Consider the following 20,622-nt stretch of genomic DNA (forward strand, 5'->3'; position numbering starts at 1 on the left):
GCCCCTCAGGGTCCGATTTTGTGGGTATAGCCCCTCAGGGTCTAATTTTGTGGGTGGGGCCCCTCAGGGTCTGATTTTGTGGCCGGGGCCCCTCAGGGTCCGATTTTGTGGCTGGGGCCCCTCAGGGTCCGATTTTGTGGCCGGGGCCCCTCAGGGTCTGATTTTGTGAGTGTGGCCCCTCAGGGTCCGATTTTGTGGGTGGGGCCCCTCAGGGTCCGATTTTGTGGGTGGGGCCCCTCAGGATCTGATTTTGTGGCTGGGGCCCCTCGGTCCGATTTTGTGGGTGGGGCCGCTTAGGGTCTAATTTTGTGGGTGGATCGCCTCTGGGTCCAATTTGGTGGGCGGGGCCACTCTAGGTCTGATTTGGTGGGCGGGGCCCCTCAGGGTCCGATTTTGTGGGTGGGGCCCCTCAGGGTCCGATTTTGTGGGTGGGGCCCCTCAGGGTCTGATTTTGTGGCTGGGGCCCCTCAGGGTCTGATTTTGTGGGTGGGGCCCCTCAGGGTCCGATTTTGTGGTTGGGGCCCCTCAGGGCCCGATTTTGTGGTTGGGGCCCCTCAGGGCCCGATTTGGTGGGCGGGGCACCTCGGGGTCCGATTTGGTGGGCGGGGCCCCTCTGGGTCCGATTCGGTGGGCGGGGCCCCTCTGGGTCCGATTCGGTGGGCGTGTCCACTCTGGGTCCGATTTGTTGGGCAGGCCCCTCAGAGTCCGATTTGGTGGGCGGGGCCACACTGGGTCCTATTTGGTGGGTGGGGCCACTCTGGGTCCGATTTGGTGGCGGGGTCACTCTGGGTCCGATTTGGTGGGCGGGGCCACTCTGGGTCCAATTTGGTGGGTGGGGCCACTCTGGGTCCAATTTGGTGGGTGGAGCCACTCTGGGTCCAATTTGGTGAGCGGGGCCCCACAGAGTCCGATTTGTGGACCGGGGTCAATCGGCCTCCGATTTGGAGTCTGGGGTCACAGCGTTCGATTTGGCGTGCTGGCCCTTTAAGACTCATTTTGGTGCATCGACCCTTTAAGAATCACTTTGGCGCGTCAGCCCTTTAAGAGCCAGTTTGGCGCACTGGGCTTCTAAATCCACCTTGGCGCACATTCTCTCTCAGGGACGTGCGTCATGTGATGAAGCTAGATTTGCATTTGTGCTGTGGGTTTCGCTTTAAGAGCTGATATTATCTGCCAGAATCTGTGTCCTGGGGGCGTCATGTGAAGTTCGTAGGCGTTGGCATAGTAACTGGGTCTGCCTGCACATATCAATGAGCTTAACTGCCATTTCAATCGCCTCAGGGCACGTTTTGTCTGTGGCAACATTTCCCCATTGAAAAGCATTGAGACAATGCATTCCAATGCCGGAAAAAAAAAATTTCTAACGCAAATTCTGCAAAAACTACAAATCCGATCGACACGAAAAATACTTAGCACACCACTCGTGGACGCTGGCTTCGAAACGACACCTCAACGGAGTCTGTGCATGTAGCGGTTCGGGTCGCATTATTTGCGGAAATCAACTGAATAATAAGAATAAGTTAGCAGCGTTCGGATTACAATATAGTGTTTTTTTCAAAGCACTATGATAATAAAATATAAGAAATCGGATTACAATAAGTTGCTTGAACCTAGAGGTTCAAGCACCATAATAAAAGCGAGATTAACATAAAGAAGATACAGAATCACCTTGTTAAGGAAATACAGTTGTGCTCAGAAGTTTAAATACCCAGACAGAATTTTTGTTTTCTTGGCTTTTTTTCAGAGAATATGAATGATAACACCAAAACTTTTGCTCCGCTCATGGTTAGTGCCCCTCATTGGTGTTAGAAGGGGCAATACACGGAATTAAGAAATGGGGTATGTGAACTTCTGATCAGGGTCATTTGGATTTTTTTGGGGTTGTTATTATGATTTAAAAAGAAAAAACACAGTAGTTTGACAATAAATGGCTTCACCCAACCACTAACCATGAGTGGAGAAAAAGTTTTGGTGTTATCATTCATATTTTCTGTAAAAAGGCCAAGAAAGCAAAATTTTTGCCAGGGTATGTAAACGTTTGGGCACAACTGTATATAGGTAAAGAGAAGGCCTCAGTTATAGGGCACAGACCAGCATTAATGGCCAATCAGAGAAAGGGGAATATAATTCAGTATGCCTATTAGCCCAATTCACAACTTATATGAGCCCCACAAATGTATGTGCTGGCCAAGAAACAACAATAAAGTGCATGTACATACAAAGTGACTCACCAACCATATGAATCCCATAATGCTAACAACCATAAGAATATGCCAGCAAAATACATGTTCACAATTCAATCTCAGTCAATGAAGCTTACCCATAAAAAAGTGCAAGTGCAAGATCCCAGGGCACAGCCCCCTGGGAACACAGGGCTATATGACACTGCAGACTTGTGAATACTCATGGTGCGTACAGTGTGTGCTGTCAGGAATTTTCGGTGCTGGAAGCGTGGGGTCATATGACCGCAAATATGTGATTTACATACTTTCAACCACATTCTGACTAGACGTGTCCTGCCTCTCTCAAGTTCCTTTTATTGAACGAGGCTGCGCACGTCTAGTCGGCATGTAACTGCATGTATGCAAATCGCAGTGGTGGTATTGAAGTGATGTCGTTGCACCGCCTGACGCACTCACTGTGATGTCTAACAGGCTACAGACATAAAGATGTTTGCAGCTAGCCAGTAGTAAGTGGAGGAGAAGGGAACGGAGGGAATTGGCAGATGTCGGAGGAGAGGAGGATGTGTGATTGCGTATAGGGAACCCTAAGAAATTTATTTTCCTATCACCTTTTTCACCTTCAATTCTATAATCTCTGCAATGAAACACATACATTACCACTTCTGTGCTGAAAATAAACCTAATACCACAGCTGTATGTATGTATAACTTACTGCCCTATACTGTAACTACCGTACATGCAAATTGCTAATGTAGAGTATATGTGTTAGTATATTGCTAGTGGCCTAGACAACTGTATGGGAAGTACGTTTATCATATTTATGTAATTCAAATTTATATGATATATAACATACATATTTATATATTTTATATTTATATTTAAGTGATTTATATGATGCATGTACAGTGGAGAAAAAAATTATTTCATACACTGCCAATTTTGCAAGTTTTCCAAACTACAAAGAATGGAGAGATCTGTAATTTTTTGACACTTCAAATGTGAGATACAGAATCTAAAAATAAAAACCAGAAAATCACATTGTATGATTTTTAAATAATTAAATTGCATTTTATTGCATGAAATAAGTATTTGATCACCTACCAACCAGCAGGAATCCTGGCTCCCACAGACCTGTTAGTTTTTCTTTAAGAAGTCCTGCTACTCTGCCCTCATTACTTCTATTAATTGTACCTGTTTGAACTCGTTGCCTGTATAGAGTTCACACACTCAATCACACGCCAACCTCTCCACCATGGCCAAAACCAAAGAGCTGTCTAAGGACTCCAGGAACAAAATTATAGACCTGCACAAGGCTGGGATGGGCTATTTGACAATAAGCAAGCAGCTTGGTGAGAAGGCAAAAACTGCTGGCACAATTATTAGAAAATGGAAGAAACACAAGATGACTGTCAATCTTCCTCGGTCTGGGGCTCCATGCAGGATCTCACGTCGTGTGGTAAGGAGGATTCTGAGAAAGGACAGGAATCAGCCCAGAACTACACAAAAGGACCTGGTCAATGACCTGAAGAGAGCTAGGAGCACATTCTCAAACATTACCGTTAGTAACACTATACATTGTCATGGATTAAAATCCTGCTGGGCATGCAAGTTCCCCCTGCTCACACCAGCACATGCCCAGGCCCATTTGAAGTTCACCAATGACCATCTGGATGATCCAGAGGAGGCATGGAAGAATGTCATGTGGTCAGAGGAGACCGAAATAGAACTTTTTGGTATGAACTCCACTTGCCGTGTTTGGAGGAAGAAGAAGGATAAGTACAGCCCCAAGAATACCGTCTCAACCGTGAAACATGGTGGGGGAAACATCACACTTTGGAGGTGATTTACTGCAAAGGGGACAGGACAACTGCACTGTATTGAAGGGAGGATGGATGGGGTCATAAATCACAATATTTTGCCCAATACTTCCCTCAGTAAGAGCAATGAAGATGGGTCGTGGCTGGGTCTTATAGCATGACAATGAACTGAAACACACAGCCAGGGCAACTAAAGAGTGGCCCCGTAAGAAGCATTTCAAGGACACAGAGTGGCCTAGCCAGTCTCCAGACCTGAACCCAATAGAAAATCTTAGGACTCAATGTTGCCCAGCAGCAGTCTAGAAACCTGAAAGATCTGGAGAAGATCTGTATGGAGGAGTGGACCAAAATCTCTGCTTCACTTTATGCAAACTTGGTCAAGAACTACAGGAAATGTTTGACCTCTATAATTGCAAGCAAAGGTTTCTGTACCAAATATTAAGTTATGTTTTTCTATTGTATTAAATACTTATTCCATGCAATAAAATGCAAATTAATTATGTAGAAATCGTAAAATGGGAATTTATGGATTTTTTTTACTTTCTGTCTCTCACAGTTGAAGTATACCTACGATAAAAATTAACCTCTCCATTCTTTATTGGTGGGAACACTTGCAAAATCATCAGTGTATCAAATCCTTATTTTCCCCACTGTATATTCTGTGATTCATCACATTTATATGATGAAAGTTTAAAATGTTGTGCACTAAAAAACCAACATGCTGAAAAATTGCTGTAACATTTAAATGTCGTTAACCTTACCTGATGCTGAATAGTCCCAATCATAACAGGACAATAACAAATAATTTATTACAATGATCAAAAATCCAGAAAAAGTTAACAGATTTGGAGCAATCCAAAGTGGCACTACCTGACAAAAAAAAAGAGAATATTAATGTAGATACTGTTGTACAAGAACAACATATTCATGTACATGAAATGCTGATCTGGTAAGCCTTGTGACAGCAGAAGACATACTGCTTCCGAATAGCAGCTTTCTGTAAAATTTATCTACAGGACATGGTTGGTCATTGTCGTTAGTCTTGATTCAGCACCTCTTCTTGCAATCGCCGTCCCCCTTCTTCCTTCATGTGGAAGTCGCGTCCTGCGTCATCCACGCGGTGTCCATCATCATGCTCCTGTGCAGGTCTACTTCTCTCTGCCCTCATATAATGTGCATGTGCAGGGGAAAGGGCAAAGAGCATTGCATGCACACCACAAGACACATCATTCACATGAAAGAAGAACGGAGATGGCGATCGCAAGAAAAGAGGTGGTGCTGGATCAAGACCAGAGATGCCAATCGGACCGGACCGTGGAGTAGGAGAGAATAATAAAAGGTCTCGTTCGTGTTATGAACAGCGCATTATATACAGCATACTAGAACGCTGTATATAAGGGTGTACAGATGCTGGCAGTACTTTATATGGGAAAAACCTGGTGACAGGTTCCATTTAGGGTATGTTTCCACGTTCAGTATTTGCTGTGGATTGGACGCTGCGTACAGCCGCAGCGTCCAATCCACAGCGTCCATATGTTACAGCATAATGGAGGGGATTTTATGAAATCCCATCTCCACTATGCATGCAAACACGTAGGTGGCAGACCTGCGTAACCGGACATGTGGCGCGTCTTTATAGACTGCAGCATGTCTATTTATCTTGCGGAGACACTCAGGGGCAGCACGTTGGGTGGGGCGAGTATCCGCTGCGTTCAAAGCGTTGCCAATTCGGAACGTGGAGATATACCGTTAAAGCCACACTCCACCTTGGTACTACAAAGTTACAAAATATTTCTTTTGTATTTTTACTCCGCCATCCTTAATTTTACACACACTGCCTCTTCCACTAACATTGGTTCAAAGATGACACCAGCATGAAGAATATATAGGAGTAGTGTATAGTCACCTTTTAGTTCCAGTGAGGAGGTTTAGTATAACACTATTTTGGACACTGGGCGTAGTAAACACATAATTCCCATGTATGCTGATGTATTGAAGCGCCTATTTTGTCAAGATATTAACTATAAAATTTCAACACATTTGCAACAGTTTCTGCACAAATCTATTTAAGAGTGGAGATAAGATCACTGTGACAGATGTTTAACAAACAAATAAAAAAAATGTAATTTATTGGCACGAGTTTGGTCAATATCTTAGCAGTTAACACTAAAAGTCCAGAGAGTAAATATACATAATGAAATGCAGAAGAAAAAGAACAAGCTAACTGAATCTTACCTGTACAACTTTGTTCCATACATGTTGCATGATATATACAGATAAAGGATTTGTGTCCACTGCACTATACTGAAATAAACAAAAAAAAAACAAAACAAACAACTTTCAGATTCCAAATGTCAGGAAATATTAAGAACAATAGAATTTTTTTATATTGTACATAATTGTAAAGGGGATGTTACATAGACAAGAATATAAAAATATACAGTTGTGGCCAAAAGCATTGACACCCCTGCAATTCTGTCAGATAATACTCAGTTTCTTCCTGTAAATGATTGCAAACACAAATTCTTTGGTATTATTATCTTCATTTAATTTGTCTTAAATGAAAAAACACAAAAAGAATTGTCCTAAAGCGAAATTGGATATAATTCCACACCAAACATAAAAAAGAGGGTGGACAAAAGAATTGGCACTGTTCGAAAAATCATGTGATGCTTCTCTAATATGTGTAATTAACAGCACCTGTAACTTACCTGTGGCACCTAACAGGTGTTGGCAATAACTAAATCACACTTGCAGCCAGTTGACATGGATTAAAGTTGACTCAACCTCTGTCCTGTGTCCTTGTGTGTACCACATTGAGCATGGAGAAAAGAAAGAAGACCAAAGAACTGTCTGAGGACTTGAGAAACCAAATTGTGAGAAAGCATGAGCAATCTCAAGGCTACAAGTCCATCTACAAAGATCTGAATGTTCCTGTGTCTACCGTGCGCAGTGTCATCAAGAAGTTTAAAGCCCATGGCACTGTGGCTAAGCTCCCTAGATGTGGACAGAAAAGAAAAATTGACAAGAGATTTCAACGCAAGATTGTGCGGATGTTGGATAAAGAACCTCCACTAACATCCAAACAAGTTCAAGCTGCCCTGCAGTCCGAGGGTACAACAGTGTCAACCCGTACTATCCATCGGCGTCTGAATGAAAAGGGACTGTATCGTAGGAGACCCAGGAAGACCCCACTTCTTACCCCGAGACATAAAAAAGCCAGGCTGGAGTTTGCCAAAACTTACCTGAAAAAGCCTAAAACGTTTTGGAAGAATGTTATCTGGTCAGATGAGACAAAAGCAGAGCTTTTTGGGCAAAGGCATCAACATAGAGTTTACAGGAGAAAAAAAGAGGCATTCAAAGAAAAGAACACAGTCCCTACAGTCAAACATGGCGGAGGTTCCCTAATGTTTTCGGGTTGCTTTGCTGCCTCTGGCACAGGACTGCTTGACCGTGTGCATGGCATTATGAAGTCAGAAGAGTACCAACAAATTTTGTAGCATAATGTAGGGCCCAGTGTGGGAAAGCTGGGTCTCCCTCAGAGGTCATGGGTCTTCCAGCAGGACAATGACCCAAAACACACTTCAAAAAGCACTAGAAAATGGTTTGAGAGAAAGCACTGGAGACTTCTAAGGTGGCCAGCAATGATTCCAGACCTGAATCCCATAGAACACCTGTGGAGATATCTCAAAATGGCAGTTTGGAGAAGGCACCCTTCAAATATCAGGGATCTGGAGCAGTTTGCCAAAGAAGAATGGTCTAAAATCCCAGCAGAGCATTGTAAGAAACTCATTGATGGTTACCGGAAGCGGTTGGTCGCAGTTATTTTGGCTAAAGGTTGTGCACCCAAGTATTAGGCTGAGGGTGCCAATACTTTTGTCTGGACCATTTTTGGAGTATTGTGTGAAATGATCAATGTTTTGCTTTTTGCTTCATTCTCTTTTGTGTTTTTTCATTTAAGACAAATTAAATGAAGATAATAATACCAAAGAATTTGTGTTTGCAATCATTTACAGGAAGAAACTGAGTATTATCTGACAGAATTGCAGGGGTGTCAATACTTTTGGCCACAACTGTATAAACCAGATTCAGTCTCTATGCAATACAAGGACGCACAGCAGAACAGGTGTGGTCAAGGCAGGTATGCGGGATGCAGTGACGTGATGCGAGACGGATAAAACTTTAGGCAGTAACTTTTATAGATAGATGCCGGTAGCGCTATCCTAAGCAACCAAACAAAATAACAGCAATTGTCCTCACAGGGACCAAATACAAGAAAACACTGATTATGAGAACACGACTACTCCAACAAAGGCCGGTCACTATAGGCCAGCGGTATGGCCGTCTACAGGTCCTTAGTTATTATGTGTCACTTAGCCGTCCTGACGTCCCTCGGCATATCGTTCGGTGGTGCTCCGGCGTCGCAGCCGCTGGGCCCAGCTGCTGAGGATCTGGCGTAGTCTTCAGGGACGTTCCAACACCCAGATGAAGCAGGGGCACAACAGGCCCTAGAAGAGTTCTTTGGCGGAATGTCCCCCTAGCGGAGGCAGTGAGATACCGCCTGGGAGTGGGAGAGTGAAGTCCACAGCCCCTGGACAGGGGAGGGCAGCGGCGGTGCTGAGTGGCGGTTGGTAGGCCACCGGTGCAGCCAACGGCTGCACTAGGGGACCCGCAGAGGGTGACTGCCCGGCCCCTACCACGGACTGGAGTGGGGTGGCGGTGGCTGAGGGCGGCAGTGGACAAGCCACAGCCACGGACGGGAGTGGAGGGGCAACTGCCGTGGGTGGCTTCGGGCAGCCCAGGCCTCAGCCGCGGACTGGAGTGAGGTGGCAACAGCCGCGGGTGGCTGCGGGCAGGCCGCAGTCGCGGGCTGGAGCGAGGCGGCAACGGCCGTGGGTGGCTGCAGGCAGGCCGCATCTGCGGACTGGATTGAGGCGGCAACGGCCGCGGGTGGCAGAGAAGCGGCAGTCTTCTGTCAGTCGGCTTGGCGCCGTCTCCCTGCGGTCCACCGAGAGTCTCCCTTCTGTCGTGGTCATCCTCTCTGGTTACTGCTGGAGGCTCTGGCTACCTGGCGTCCCCACGGTCTCCTGCTCCTTCTCTCCTGTTCTGCTGACTCACTCTGACTGGCGTTCCCCGCCCTTTTATATAGGCTGCTCCCCCAACAGTCCTGGAAGTCTCAGCGGTCTGTCCCCTAACTCGGCTCCCGGGAAACAGACCCCCTAGAAACCTAGATGACGGTCCCCTTGGTTCCGGCCCGGACACTCAGCGGTTGACCCTCCTCCTACACTGGCACTATTGTAGGATTGCAATGAGTGTGATGTATCAAAATTATGTCCTTCAAGGATTTCATACAGGATTGTAGTGAAAAGTTTAACCTAATGGGTGTTATTTAGCTTTGGGCCATAAATAAAAGGTAATTAAAGGGAACCTGTCAGCAGTTTTTGCCGATATAAGATATGGTCACTGCTGTACAATGCTGTAGATAAGCCCCCGGTCCGACCTGAAAGATGAGAAAAATAAGTTTTATTATACTCACCTGGGGGGGGCGGTCCGGTGCCGTCCGGTCCGATAAGTGTTGCAGGTCCGGGTCCGGCGCCTCCTTTCTTCTTGAGATGCCGCCCTCCTGCTTGCTACCTCGCTCCCCGGCATTACCCTCCTGCGCAGGCGTACTTATCTGCCCTGTTGAGGGCAGATCAAAGTACTGCAGTGCGCCAGCGCCGGAAAAGGTCAGATAGGTATGTGTGCTGGAAAAACAACAATGAATTTCAGGAAATTAACATTAATCTTCTTTTTTGCAAGCTAAACATTCCCAAATCCTGTAACCGTACTTCATAGTTTGCAGACCGCTCTTCTCTGAACTTGCTCCAGTTTGTTGATGTCTTTTTTTAACCTCTTTACCGCCATGGGTGGTTTGCATGTTAATAACCAGGGCAATTTTTACAATGCTGACCACTGTCCCTTTATGAGGTAATAACTCTGGAACACTTCCATGTATCCCAGTGATTCTGACAGTGTTTTCTTGTGACATATTGTACTTCTTGACAGCGGTAACATTTCTTTGATATAACTTACGTTTATTTGTGAAAAAAAAATGGAAATTTTGCAATTTTCCAACTTTGAATTTTCATGCCCTTAAATCACAGAGATATGTCACATAAAATACTTAATAAGTAACATTTCTCCCATGGTTACTTTACATCAGCACAATTTTGGAGCCAATATTTTTTTTTGTTAGGAAGTTAAAAGGGTAAAAATTTAAACAGCATTTCTCATTTTTACAACACCATTTTCTTTTAGGGACCACATCACATTTGTAGTCACTTTGAGGGGTCTATATGATAGAAAATACCCAAAAGTGTCACCATTCTAAAAATTGCACCCCTGGAGGTGTTCAAAACCACATTCAAGAAGTTTATTAACCCTTCAGGTGTTTCACAGGAATTTTTGGAATATTTAAAAAAAAATTGAACATTTAACTTTTTTTTACAAAATTTTTTCTTCAGATCCAAATTTTCTTTTATTTTACCAAGGGTAACAGGAGAAATTGGACACCAAAAGTTGTACAACTTGTCCTGAGTATGCTGATACCCCATATATGCAGGTAAACCACTGTTTGGGCGCATCGCAGAGCTCGAAAGGGTAGGAGCGCCGTTTGACTTTTCAATGTAAAATTGGCTGGAATTGAGATCGGACGTCATGTCGCGTTTGGAGAGCCCCTGATGTGCCTAAACAGTGGAAACCCCTCATAAGTGACTCCATTTTGGAAACTAGACCCCCTAAGGAACTTATCTAGATGTGTGGTGAGCACTTTGAACCCCCAAGTGCTTCACAGAAGTTTATAATGTAGAGCCATAAAAATAAAAATTCATATTTTTTTTACAAAAGTTATCTTTTCGCGCCAATTTTTTTATTTTCCCAAGGGTAACAGGAGAAATTTGACCCCAAAAGTTGTTGTACAATTTGTCCTGAGTACGCTGATATCCCATATATGCAGTGTATGGTAAAATTGATAATGCAATTTCATTCTTTGGGTCAGTACGATGACAGCAATACCTCATTTATATCTTTTTTTATGTTTTGGCTCTTTTATATAATAAAAACTATTTTATAGAAAAAATAATTGTTTTTGCATCGCTTTATTCTGATGGCTATAACTTTGTTATTCTTTTGCTGATGATGTTGTATGGCGGCTCGATTTTTGGACGGACAAGATTACGTTTTCAGTGGTACCATGTTTATTTATATCTGTCTTTTTGATCGCGTGTTATTCCACTTTTTGTTTGGCGGTATGATGATAAAGCATTGTTTTTTGCCTTGGTTTTTTTTTTATGTTGTTCACTAAAGGGGTTAACTCATCGGACAGTTTTATAGGTTTGGTCGTTATGGACGCGGTGATACCAAATATGTATACTTTTATTGTTTAGATTTGTTTTTCTTCATTCAAATATTTATTTAGTAATAGAATAAATATCGATTTTTTTATTTTATTTTTTTTTAAATATTTTTACAATTATTTAAAATAATTTTTTATTTCATTCTAACTTTTACACTTTGTCCCACTATGGGACACTCATTTTTTGCAGGCTGATCGCTTCTATAGTATGCAGATGAAGCAGCATCTGCATGCTACAGAAGATGTCAGCGCTGCAATCTGTGCACACTGACCTGAGAGACTTCCTGACAAGCACTGCGCATGACAGGAAGTTTCTCAGCTCTGGTAACCCGAATGTCGTCATGACGACATCAGGTTGCCATGGAATCGGGACCTCGCGTCATGCCGCGGGGTCTCCGATCCAAAGGCAGAGGGGCTGTCAGCCCTCTGCCTACTCCCGGAATGCTGCGATCGCGTTTTGATTGCAGTATTCCAGGGTTAAAGTGTTGGAAGCAGTCTGTGACAGCTCCTGGAACCCATGTGCGCGGCCAATCGCTGAGACGTACTATCCCGTCCATGGTCAAATAGGCCCAGATCACATGGACAGGATAGTATGTTTCATGGCAGAAAGGAGTTAAAATGTGGTGCCCAAAACTGGAAACAGTATTCCAGATGAGGTCTGACCAAAGAGGAGTAGAGGGGGATAATTACTTCACGTGATCTATACTGTATGCTTCTGTTCATACATCCCAGAATTATATTTGCCTTTTTTACTGCTGAATCACACTGTTGACTCATGTTTAGTTTATGATCTATTAGTATACTCAAGTCTTTTTCACATGTGCTGTTGCTTAGCCCTATTCCTCCCATTCTGTATGTGCTTTTATAATTTTTATTGCTCAGATGTATTACTTTGCATTTTTCCCTGTTAAAAAAAAACATTCTGCTAGTTGCTGCCCACTGCTCCAGTTTATTTATATCTTTTTGAATCCTCTCTCTCTCTTCTCTAGTATTAGCAATCCCTCCTAGCTTTGTGTCATCAGCAAATTTAATCAGTGTACCCACAATTCCTTCATCTAAATCTAATATATAAAGCTGAATGTGTGTGTGTATGTTTGTATGTATGTATGTATGTGTGTATGTCTGGGATTGGCATCTGCACCGTCGTAGCTACAGCCACAAAATTTTTCACAGTCACACGTTTGGCCCCTGAGAGCGTTATAGGCTATGTTGTGAGGCAAAATTTTAACCCCGCACGTTCCAATTCACCAAACAATTTTGCCCCTACCTACATAATGGGGAAAAAGTGAAAGGAAAAGTGTTGGAGGAAAATTGACAGCTGCCACATGTGAACAAGGGGGACTTAAAGAATGGGAGCGATGGCACCAAAGAGTATATACCGTACAGTTGCTAAGGTGGGGCCCTGATATGGGATACTCACGACACACGGGGATATGAACACAAACACAAAATGCGACACACACTACCACGTGCTTCAACACATATACCACCTTCAGCACACATTTCACCACACATACACCAACCTCACCACATAAAAGTCGAAACACAAAAGTCTCCACTCAAAACTCGCCATGCTGTCCCAGAGCTATTTAAAAGATGAAAAATGAGCTGTGATTGGTTGCTATCAGCAACAGTTTTCTTTGTAGACAGTTGTAGTAACTGAGGCCTATTATTCTTATCATTTCTACGGTGTTATCGTCCTTCTGTAAAGCTGGAAATAACACAATTTATTACCGTGCCACCACAGACCACACTCTGACACAGACTACAGGGGGATCCCAGTATCACACAGGATAGGATTAGATACACGGCTCAGCAGTCAGTATCACACAGGAGAGAATTAGACACATGGCTCAGCAGTCAGTATCACACAGGATAGGATTAGATACACAGCTCAGCAGTCAGTATCACACAGGATAGGAATAGATACACGGCTCAGCAGTCAGTATCGGAAAGGATAGGATTAGATACACGGCTCAGCTGTCAGTATCACACAGGATAGGATTAGATACACGGCTCAGCAGACGGTATCACACAGGATAGGGTTAGATACACAGCTCAGAAACAGGATGTGCCAAAGGAGAGGACATTTTCATTCCAAGAATTCCACTCATTCCATCTGATTTGTTTTTTGATTTTAAATGCCTCCATTTTCCAGTTCAACTGCTATTTGCAATGTCCATTAACAATGCTCAGGGACAGTCCTTGAAAGTAATAGGGATCGATTTGCAACCTCCATGCTTTTCTCATGGTCTACTTTACGTGATCTGTTCAAGAGTTGGAACTGCCAAAAATCTGTTCATCTTTGCACCGAAAGGAAAAACCAAACATGTTGTTTATCAAAAGGCTCTTGAATGAGTTGAAAATAAAATACTATCAATACTTGGGTAATCGTTTAGTTAATTTGTGTTGCAAATCTGTAGTGTTGAATATATGATGTGAAATGTTTTTATGTGCAATATAATCATTATAATATAACTAACCACAGTTGGTTACTATACCCAGGCAACGCCGGGCTCTTCAGCTAGTCATTGATAAAGCTGTTGAACAATACAGGGCCCAGAACAGAGCCCTGTGGTAACCCCACTTGAGACATTCTTCCAACTGGATGTACAGCCATTTACGACCACTCTTTGGGTCCGAACACAAATCCAGTTATGAATCCACCTGAACATGTCAGCTGATACATACTGTCCATTCTGTGGGCAGCATGTATCAAGCACTGGCTGTTTTATCTCAGTCAGGTATGTCTGACTGTGAAATTCTACGGCATTTCAGAAAAAAGCATACTTTACAAGCCGTCCCGCCTGCTGTCCTGGATTGACAGGTTTCTGCCTACATGCACGTACAAACAGAGACCTGTCAATCCATGTTATCAAACATGGTGGTGGCAATGTCATGGTTTGGGTCTGCTTTTCTGCATTTGCCATTGGCCCTCTGCTTAGTAGAATTGATGGAAATATGAATGCTACCATGTACAAGGAAATACTGGATGGTAATGCTGCTACATGGTAAAACGAAAGTAGGCAGGGGCTGGAAATTACAGCAAGACAATGGTCCTAAGCACACATCCAATTTAGTCAAAAATTGGTTAGCAAAGAAAAATGTTCACCAGTTGCAATGGCCAAACCAATCACTTGATTTATACCCTATATAGCACCTGTGGGATGAGTTAGGGTGACGAGTTGGGGCCCATACCCATAGCAATAAAGATGAATTGTTTGCAGGTTTGCAAATGTAATGGAGCAAGATTCCTCAGGATATATTGAATACCCGAGTTGCTTTAATGCCTTTTGGTGTGATGCAGTAATTAAATCAAGAGGTTTTGCTACAAAATACTAAGTTATGGCATTGTAAACAATGAATTACTCTCTACATTATGATCAATAAATAGTATAAGTAAAACCTTTGTGTGATGGTTCCCAAGGGTGAACCCACTGGACCGCGGCAAGCGAACCTCCCCTGGGCGAGCGGACCAGGTGGACCACCCCCTATACAGGGAGCGTTAGGGACAGGCCCAGGGGAAACTACTCACCACGGCAGCTGGTACCCGAGGACGGAGGGGCACAACAGGAGATGCAGCAGGCAGGCAGAAGAATGAGCTGGACCGGAACCGGCAGGACTGGAAGCCAGGAACGGAGGCTGAAGGATACAGGTAGGCAAGGCAGGAACGGCAAGACACGGGTCAGACGCAGGCACAGGCTGGACACGGACACGAGATGGCGGGCACTGGGAGGAACACAAGGACCAGGTTAAACAGAGTGCACGAGGAAAGGGAAGGAGCAGCAGGAAATGGCAGGCAGGCTGGGGCCAGAGTCACAGTAAGAGACAAGTGACGATCAGGCGGTGATCTGGAGGCAGAGGCTGCCTCTTATAGAGACAGGAGTTCCGGGTCAGGTCAGCAGGGTCAGGAAGGCGGAGAGAAGGCCTGGCTTGGCCTGTACTGGGATCTGGAGCGCAAGGCGCGCATGCGCCCCGGGCAGAACGCCGGGACAGAGCGCGGGGCAGAGGACAGGAGTGCAGGCGAGCGCGCGCCCGCCGCGGGAGCACGCCGGAGGCGGCGGGCGCTCCCGGAGGCCACGGGCGACGCGGGATCCGACAGAGAGGCGGCAGCAGGAGCCGAGCACGAGGCAGGGGCGGTGAGCGTGGAGCCGGCGGAGACGGTAAGCGTGACAGTACCCCCCCTTTTACACCCCCTCTTCCCACGGCCGGAGAGAAACTTAACTAAAATCTGGGGGGCTTGAATGTTCTCCCGGGGTTCCCAGGATCTCTCCTCAGGGCCAAAACCTTTCCAGTCAATTAAAAAGAAAGTTTTACCTCTAGATCGTTTCATAGCAAGAATTTCCTTAACCTCAAAGACATCCTGTGCGGACACGGGCGCGGGAGTGCTGCCAGTAGAAGCATGAAACTGGTTGAGTATGACCGGTTTTAAGAGGGAAACGTGAAATGAGTTAGGAATCCGCAGTGAAGCGGGGAGTTTTAGTTTGTAGGCAACGTCATTGATACGGGCTAGAACCTCAAAGGGACCGATGTAGCGGGGACCTAGTTTGTAGGAGGGAATTTTGAGACGAACAAATTTTGAGGATAGCCAAACTTTATCCCCAGGGTGGTACAGCGGAGAATCCAGGCATTTCTTATCGGCGTGCCTCTTGAACCCGTCTCGTGCTCGCTTAAGTGCAGTTTTGGTCTCCTGCCAGACCCTGGAGAACTCCTCCGTCAGAAGATCGGCCGCCGGCACACCCGAGGTCGGGAGTACCGGCAGAGGTATACCAGGATGTTGACCGTAGACCGTAAAGAAAGGCGACTTGGCGGAGGATTCGCTGGTATGGTTGTTGTAAGCGAATTCGGCCCAAGGGAGCAAGTTGGACCAATTGTTCTGATGGGCGTTGGAAAAATGTCGGAGGTATGCTACGAGGATCTGGTTCGTGCGTTCCGCTTGACCGTTGGACTGAGGGTGATAAGTGGAGGAAAAGTCCAACGTTACTTCCATCAGCTTGCATAGAGCCCTCCAGAAACACGAGGTAAACTGAACCCCTCTGTCCGAGACAATGTGCTTGGGGAAGCCATGAATCCGGAAGACATGAGATATAAAAATTCTCGCCAGGTCAGGAGCAGAAGGTAGACCGGGCAGTGGGATGAAGTGGGCCATCTTGGAGAAGCGGTCCACGACCACCAGAATGACCGTGTGACCTGAGGAATGAGGTAGATCCGTAATAAAATCCATCGCGATATGCTGCCACGGAGCCGAGGGAACCGGAAGTGGATGCAGAAAACTGGAGGGTGGCTGACGTGGGACCTTGTTCTTGGCACACGATGGGCAGGAGAGGATGAAACTTCGGACATCTTGAGACAAAGAAGGCCACCAATAAAAACGAGAGATGAGGGAGAGTGTTTTCTTGAGGCCGGCATGACCCGCTAACTTGGTAGCATGACCCCAATGTAGAACTCGCCTCCTGTCATCATCTTGGGCAAAAGTCTTGCCGGGGGGCAAGGAAGTCAGGTTAACAGGCGCGACTACGATGAGCTTGCTTGGCTCCACAATGTGTGAAGGCTCCTCCTCGTTGTCGGTGACCAGAAAGGATCGAGACAGGGCATCCGCTTTGAGATTCTTATCACCCGGACGGAAATGGAGCTCAAAATCGAACCGGTTAAAGAATAATGACCATCGGGCCTGCCGGGGATTAAGCCTTTGTGCTGATTGAATGTAGGCTAGATTCTTGTGGTCGGTGTAGATCTGGAGTGGGTGTACCGCTCCCTCCAGAAGATACCGCCACTCTTCCAAGGCTTAATGGCAAGCAGCTCTCTGTCCCCGATGGTATAGTTTCTCTCCGCAGGGGAGAATGTCTTGGAGAAGAAGCCGCAGGACACCAAGCGACCGGAAGGAGATCTCTGGGAGAGAACCGCACCGGCTCCGGTGGCAAAAGCGTCTACCTCTAGGGTGAATGGTTTGATCGCCTCTGGACGATGTAGCACTGGGGCTGTGGCAAAGGCTTGCCTCAAGGTTCGGAAGGCGTTCTCGGCCTCAGGAGGCCAGTGGTGAGGATCGGCTCCCTTTCGGATCAAAGCAGAGATGGGAGCGGTCAGAGAGGAAAAGTGCGGAATAAACTGCCGGTAATAGTTGGCGAATCCCAGGAACCGTTGGATTGCCTTAATTCCCTGAGGACGCGGCCAGTTGAGTACCGCAGACACTTTTCCCGGATCCATGCGCAAGCCAGAATCGGAAATGATGTAACCCAAGAACGGCAGAGACGACTGTTCGAAGGCGCATTTCTCCAGCTTGGCGTAGAGACGATGTGTTCTCAAACTAAGTAAAACTTGACGCACGTCTTTTCGGTGTGTGGACAAATCCGGAGAGAACACCAGAATGTCGTCCAAGTAAACCACCACGCAGGAGTAAAGAAGATCTCGGAAAATGTCGTTGACAAATTCTTGGAACACCGCGGGAGCGTTGCATAGGCCGAAGGGCATAACGAGGTATTCATAATGGCCGTCACGAGTGTTGAAGGCGGTCTTCCATTCATCACCGGAGCGGATCCGGACCAGATTGTAGGCCCCTCGAAGATCTAATTTAGTGAAGATCCGTGCACCCCGTAGACGGTCAAATAGCTCCGGAATGAGGGGCAGAGGATATTTGTTCTTGATGGTGATATCATTGAGCCCTCTATAATCAATACAGGGACGCAGGGACCCGTCCTTCTTCTTGACAAAAAAGAACCCAGCGCCTGCAGGTGAGGAAGACTTACGAATAAAGCCTTTGGCCAAGTTTTCCTGAACGTATTCGGACATGGCCTGGGTCTCGGAGGGAGACAGCGGGTAGATCCGACCACGAGGCGGCGTAGAACCGGGGAGCAGATCGATGGGGCAGTCATATGGACGATGCGGGGGCAGGGTCTCTGCTTCCTTCTTGTCGAAGACATCCAAAAAGGCCCAGTAGGCGGAGGGTAATTCGGTTGACATTGACGTTGGACGTGGAGATTTCGGCGGCTGTACAGGGAGTAAACACTTATCTTGACAAAGTTGACCCCATCGCAGAACGTCACCAGAGCGCCAATCCAGGATAGGCTCGTGGGTCCTTAGCCAGGGGAGTCCCAGAAGGATGGCATGGGACAAAGAAGGCAGCACGTAGAATACTATCTTCTCCCGGTGTAAGGCTCCGACCTGAAGCTCCACCTCTTCGGTAACCTGAGTAACGGACTCCCGCAGGGGTTGACTGTCGACCGAAGCAATCTGCCGAGGGGTCTCCAGGGATCTGACAGGAATTCCAAGTCTCTTAACCGCCTCAAGTTGAATGAAGTTACCGGCCGCCTCAGAATCTATATAGGCCCATTCAGAAAAACGTTTAGAATCCAGGTGCAAAAGGACAGATAGGGTCAAGGGTAGAGAGGAGTCAAAATTACCTAGGAAGACCTCTCTTACCTGTCCTAGGCGGAGGCGTTTCCCGGGCGAGTGGGGCAGGCACGAAGAAAGTGGGACGCACTCCCACAGTAGAAACAGAGCCCCTGTTCGACCCTCTCCGACGCTCCTCCACCGGTTTGAGGCGATCCACTTGCATGGGTTCCGGTAGCGGGAGCGTCGAAGCTGGAGTCGAGCGGACTCGAGGTGGACTCCGAGCGACCGGAGGAGCGCGAAGGGGTCTCCTGTCCCTAGCGAGCTCTCGGGAACATTCTTGAAAGCGGAGGTCGATGCGGGTGGCCAAAGAGATTAAATCCTCCAAGGAGGTGGGGGTATCCCGACCCGCCAACTCGTCCTTGATCCGCCCTGAAAGGCCCCGCCAAAAGGCTCCCACCAAGGCCTCATTGTTCCAACCCAACTCTGAGGACAGGGTGCGAAACCGAATGGCGTACTGACCTACTGAGAGCGTGCCCTGATGAAGATTGAACAGTGCCTCGGTAGCGGAGGCAAGGCGACCGGGTTCTTCAAACACCTTACGAAAGGTGTCTAGAAAAAAGGAGAGTTGGGTGACCACGGGATCGTCTCTTTCCCAGAGGGGGTTAATCCAAGCTAGAGCCTCTCCTTCTAAGTGGGACACGATGAAGGCCACCTTGGCACGGTCAGTGGGGTACTGTTGTGGCAGCAACTCAAAATGTAGCTGGCATTGATTTAAAAACCCTCTACACGTCTTGGGGTCGCCACTATATCGCGGGGGTTTAGCCAGTCGAGGGGAAGGGAGCGGAACCGCAGGCTGTGCCGGGACTGCGGCCGCGGTCTGGAGGGCCAGCAAGCGGTTGTCCACCGAGGCCATGTAGTTCAGGATATGAGCCTGAGTGTCGCGCTGCTGGGCAAGCTCCTGCTGGAGGCCGGCGAACTGGGTGGCACTCCCTGGATCCGAGGCCTGTAGTGACGAGAGACGAGACTCCATGGACTTGAGGAACGACATGATCCTCGCTTGATTTTCCCGCAGGAACAGAAGTTCCTTTTGGGTCGGGGTAGAAGTACCAGCGGGGTCCATGGCCTGATCGCTCTGTGATGGTTCCCAAGGGTGAACCCACTGGACCGCGGCAAGCGAACCTCCCCTGGGCGAGCGGACCAGGTGGACCACCCCCTATACAGGGAGCGTTAGGGACAGGCCCAGGGGAAACTACTCACCACGGCAGCTGGTACCCGAGGACGGAGGGGCACAACAGGAGATGCAGCGGGCAGGCAGAAGAATGAGCTGGACCGGAACCGGCAGGACTGGAAGCCAGGAACGGAGGCTGAAGGATACAGGCAGGCAAGGCAGGAACAGCAAGACACGGGCCAGACGCAGGCACAGGCTGGACACGGACACGAGATGGCGGGCACTGGGAGGAACACAAGGACCAGGTTAAACAGAGTGCACGAGGAAAGGGAAGGAGCAGCAGGAAATGGCAGGCAGGCTGGGGCCAGAGTCACAGTAAGAGACAAGTGACGATCAGGCGGTGATCTGGAGGAAGAGGCTGCCTCTTATAGTGACAGGAGTTCCGGGTCAGGTCAGCAGGGTCAGGAAGGCGGAGAGAAGGCCTGGCTTGGCCTGTACTGGGATCTGGAGCGCAAGGCGCGCATGCGCCCCGGGCAGAACGCCGGGACAGAGCGCGGGGCAGAGGACAGGAGTGCAGGCGAGCATGCGCCCGCCGCGGGAGCGCGTCGGAGGCGGCGGGCGCTCCCGGAGGCCACGGGCGACGCGGGATCCGACAGAGAGGCGGCAGCAGGAGCCGAGCACGAGGCAGGGGCGGTGAGCGTGGAGCCGGCGGAGACGGTAAGTGTGACACTT

At 47.3% G+C, this 20,622-nt stretch overlaps 1 protein-coding gene across 4 annotated transcripts in view; it reads right to left on the bottom strand.

The window, feature by feature from the left end:
- LOC141096881 (ethanolaminephosphotransferase 1-like) overlaps positions 1-20,622 on the bottom strand; it is a 90,562-nt gene that overhangs the window by 31,832 nt on the left and 38,108 nt on the right. For 2 of the 4 annotated variants that reach the window (XM_073583749.1, XM_073583748.1), the window contains exons 2-5: positions 14,929-15,122; positions 9,537-9,744; positions 6,236-6,304; positions 4,762-4,870 (exon numbers count right to left, since the gene is read on the bottom strand). In XM_073583749.1, coding sequence (XP_073439850.1) covers positions 4,762-4,870; positions 6,236-6,304; positions 9,537-9,744; positions 14,929-15,122 — 580 coding nt within the window. The remainder of the gene's footprint in view (positions 1-4,761; positions 4,871-6,235; positions 6,305-9,536; positions 9,745-14,928; positions 15,123-20,622) is intronic. The other 2 variants (XM_073583751.1, XM_073583750.1) reach the window with 1 other exon arrangement.

This window comes from Dendrobates tinctorius, unplaced genomic scaffold (assembly GCF_039654945.1).
Source record: "Dendrobates tinctorius isolate UK_male_01 unplaced genomic scaffold, ASM3965494v1 ptg000081l, whole genome shotgun sequence".
In the NCBI taxonomy this organism is placed as follows: Eukaryota; Metazoa; Chordata; class Amphibia; order Anura; family Dendrobatidae; genus Dendrobates; species Dendrobates tinctorius.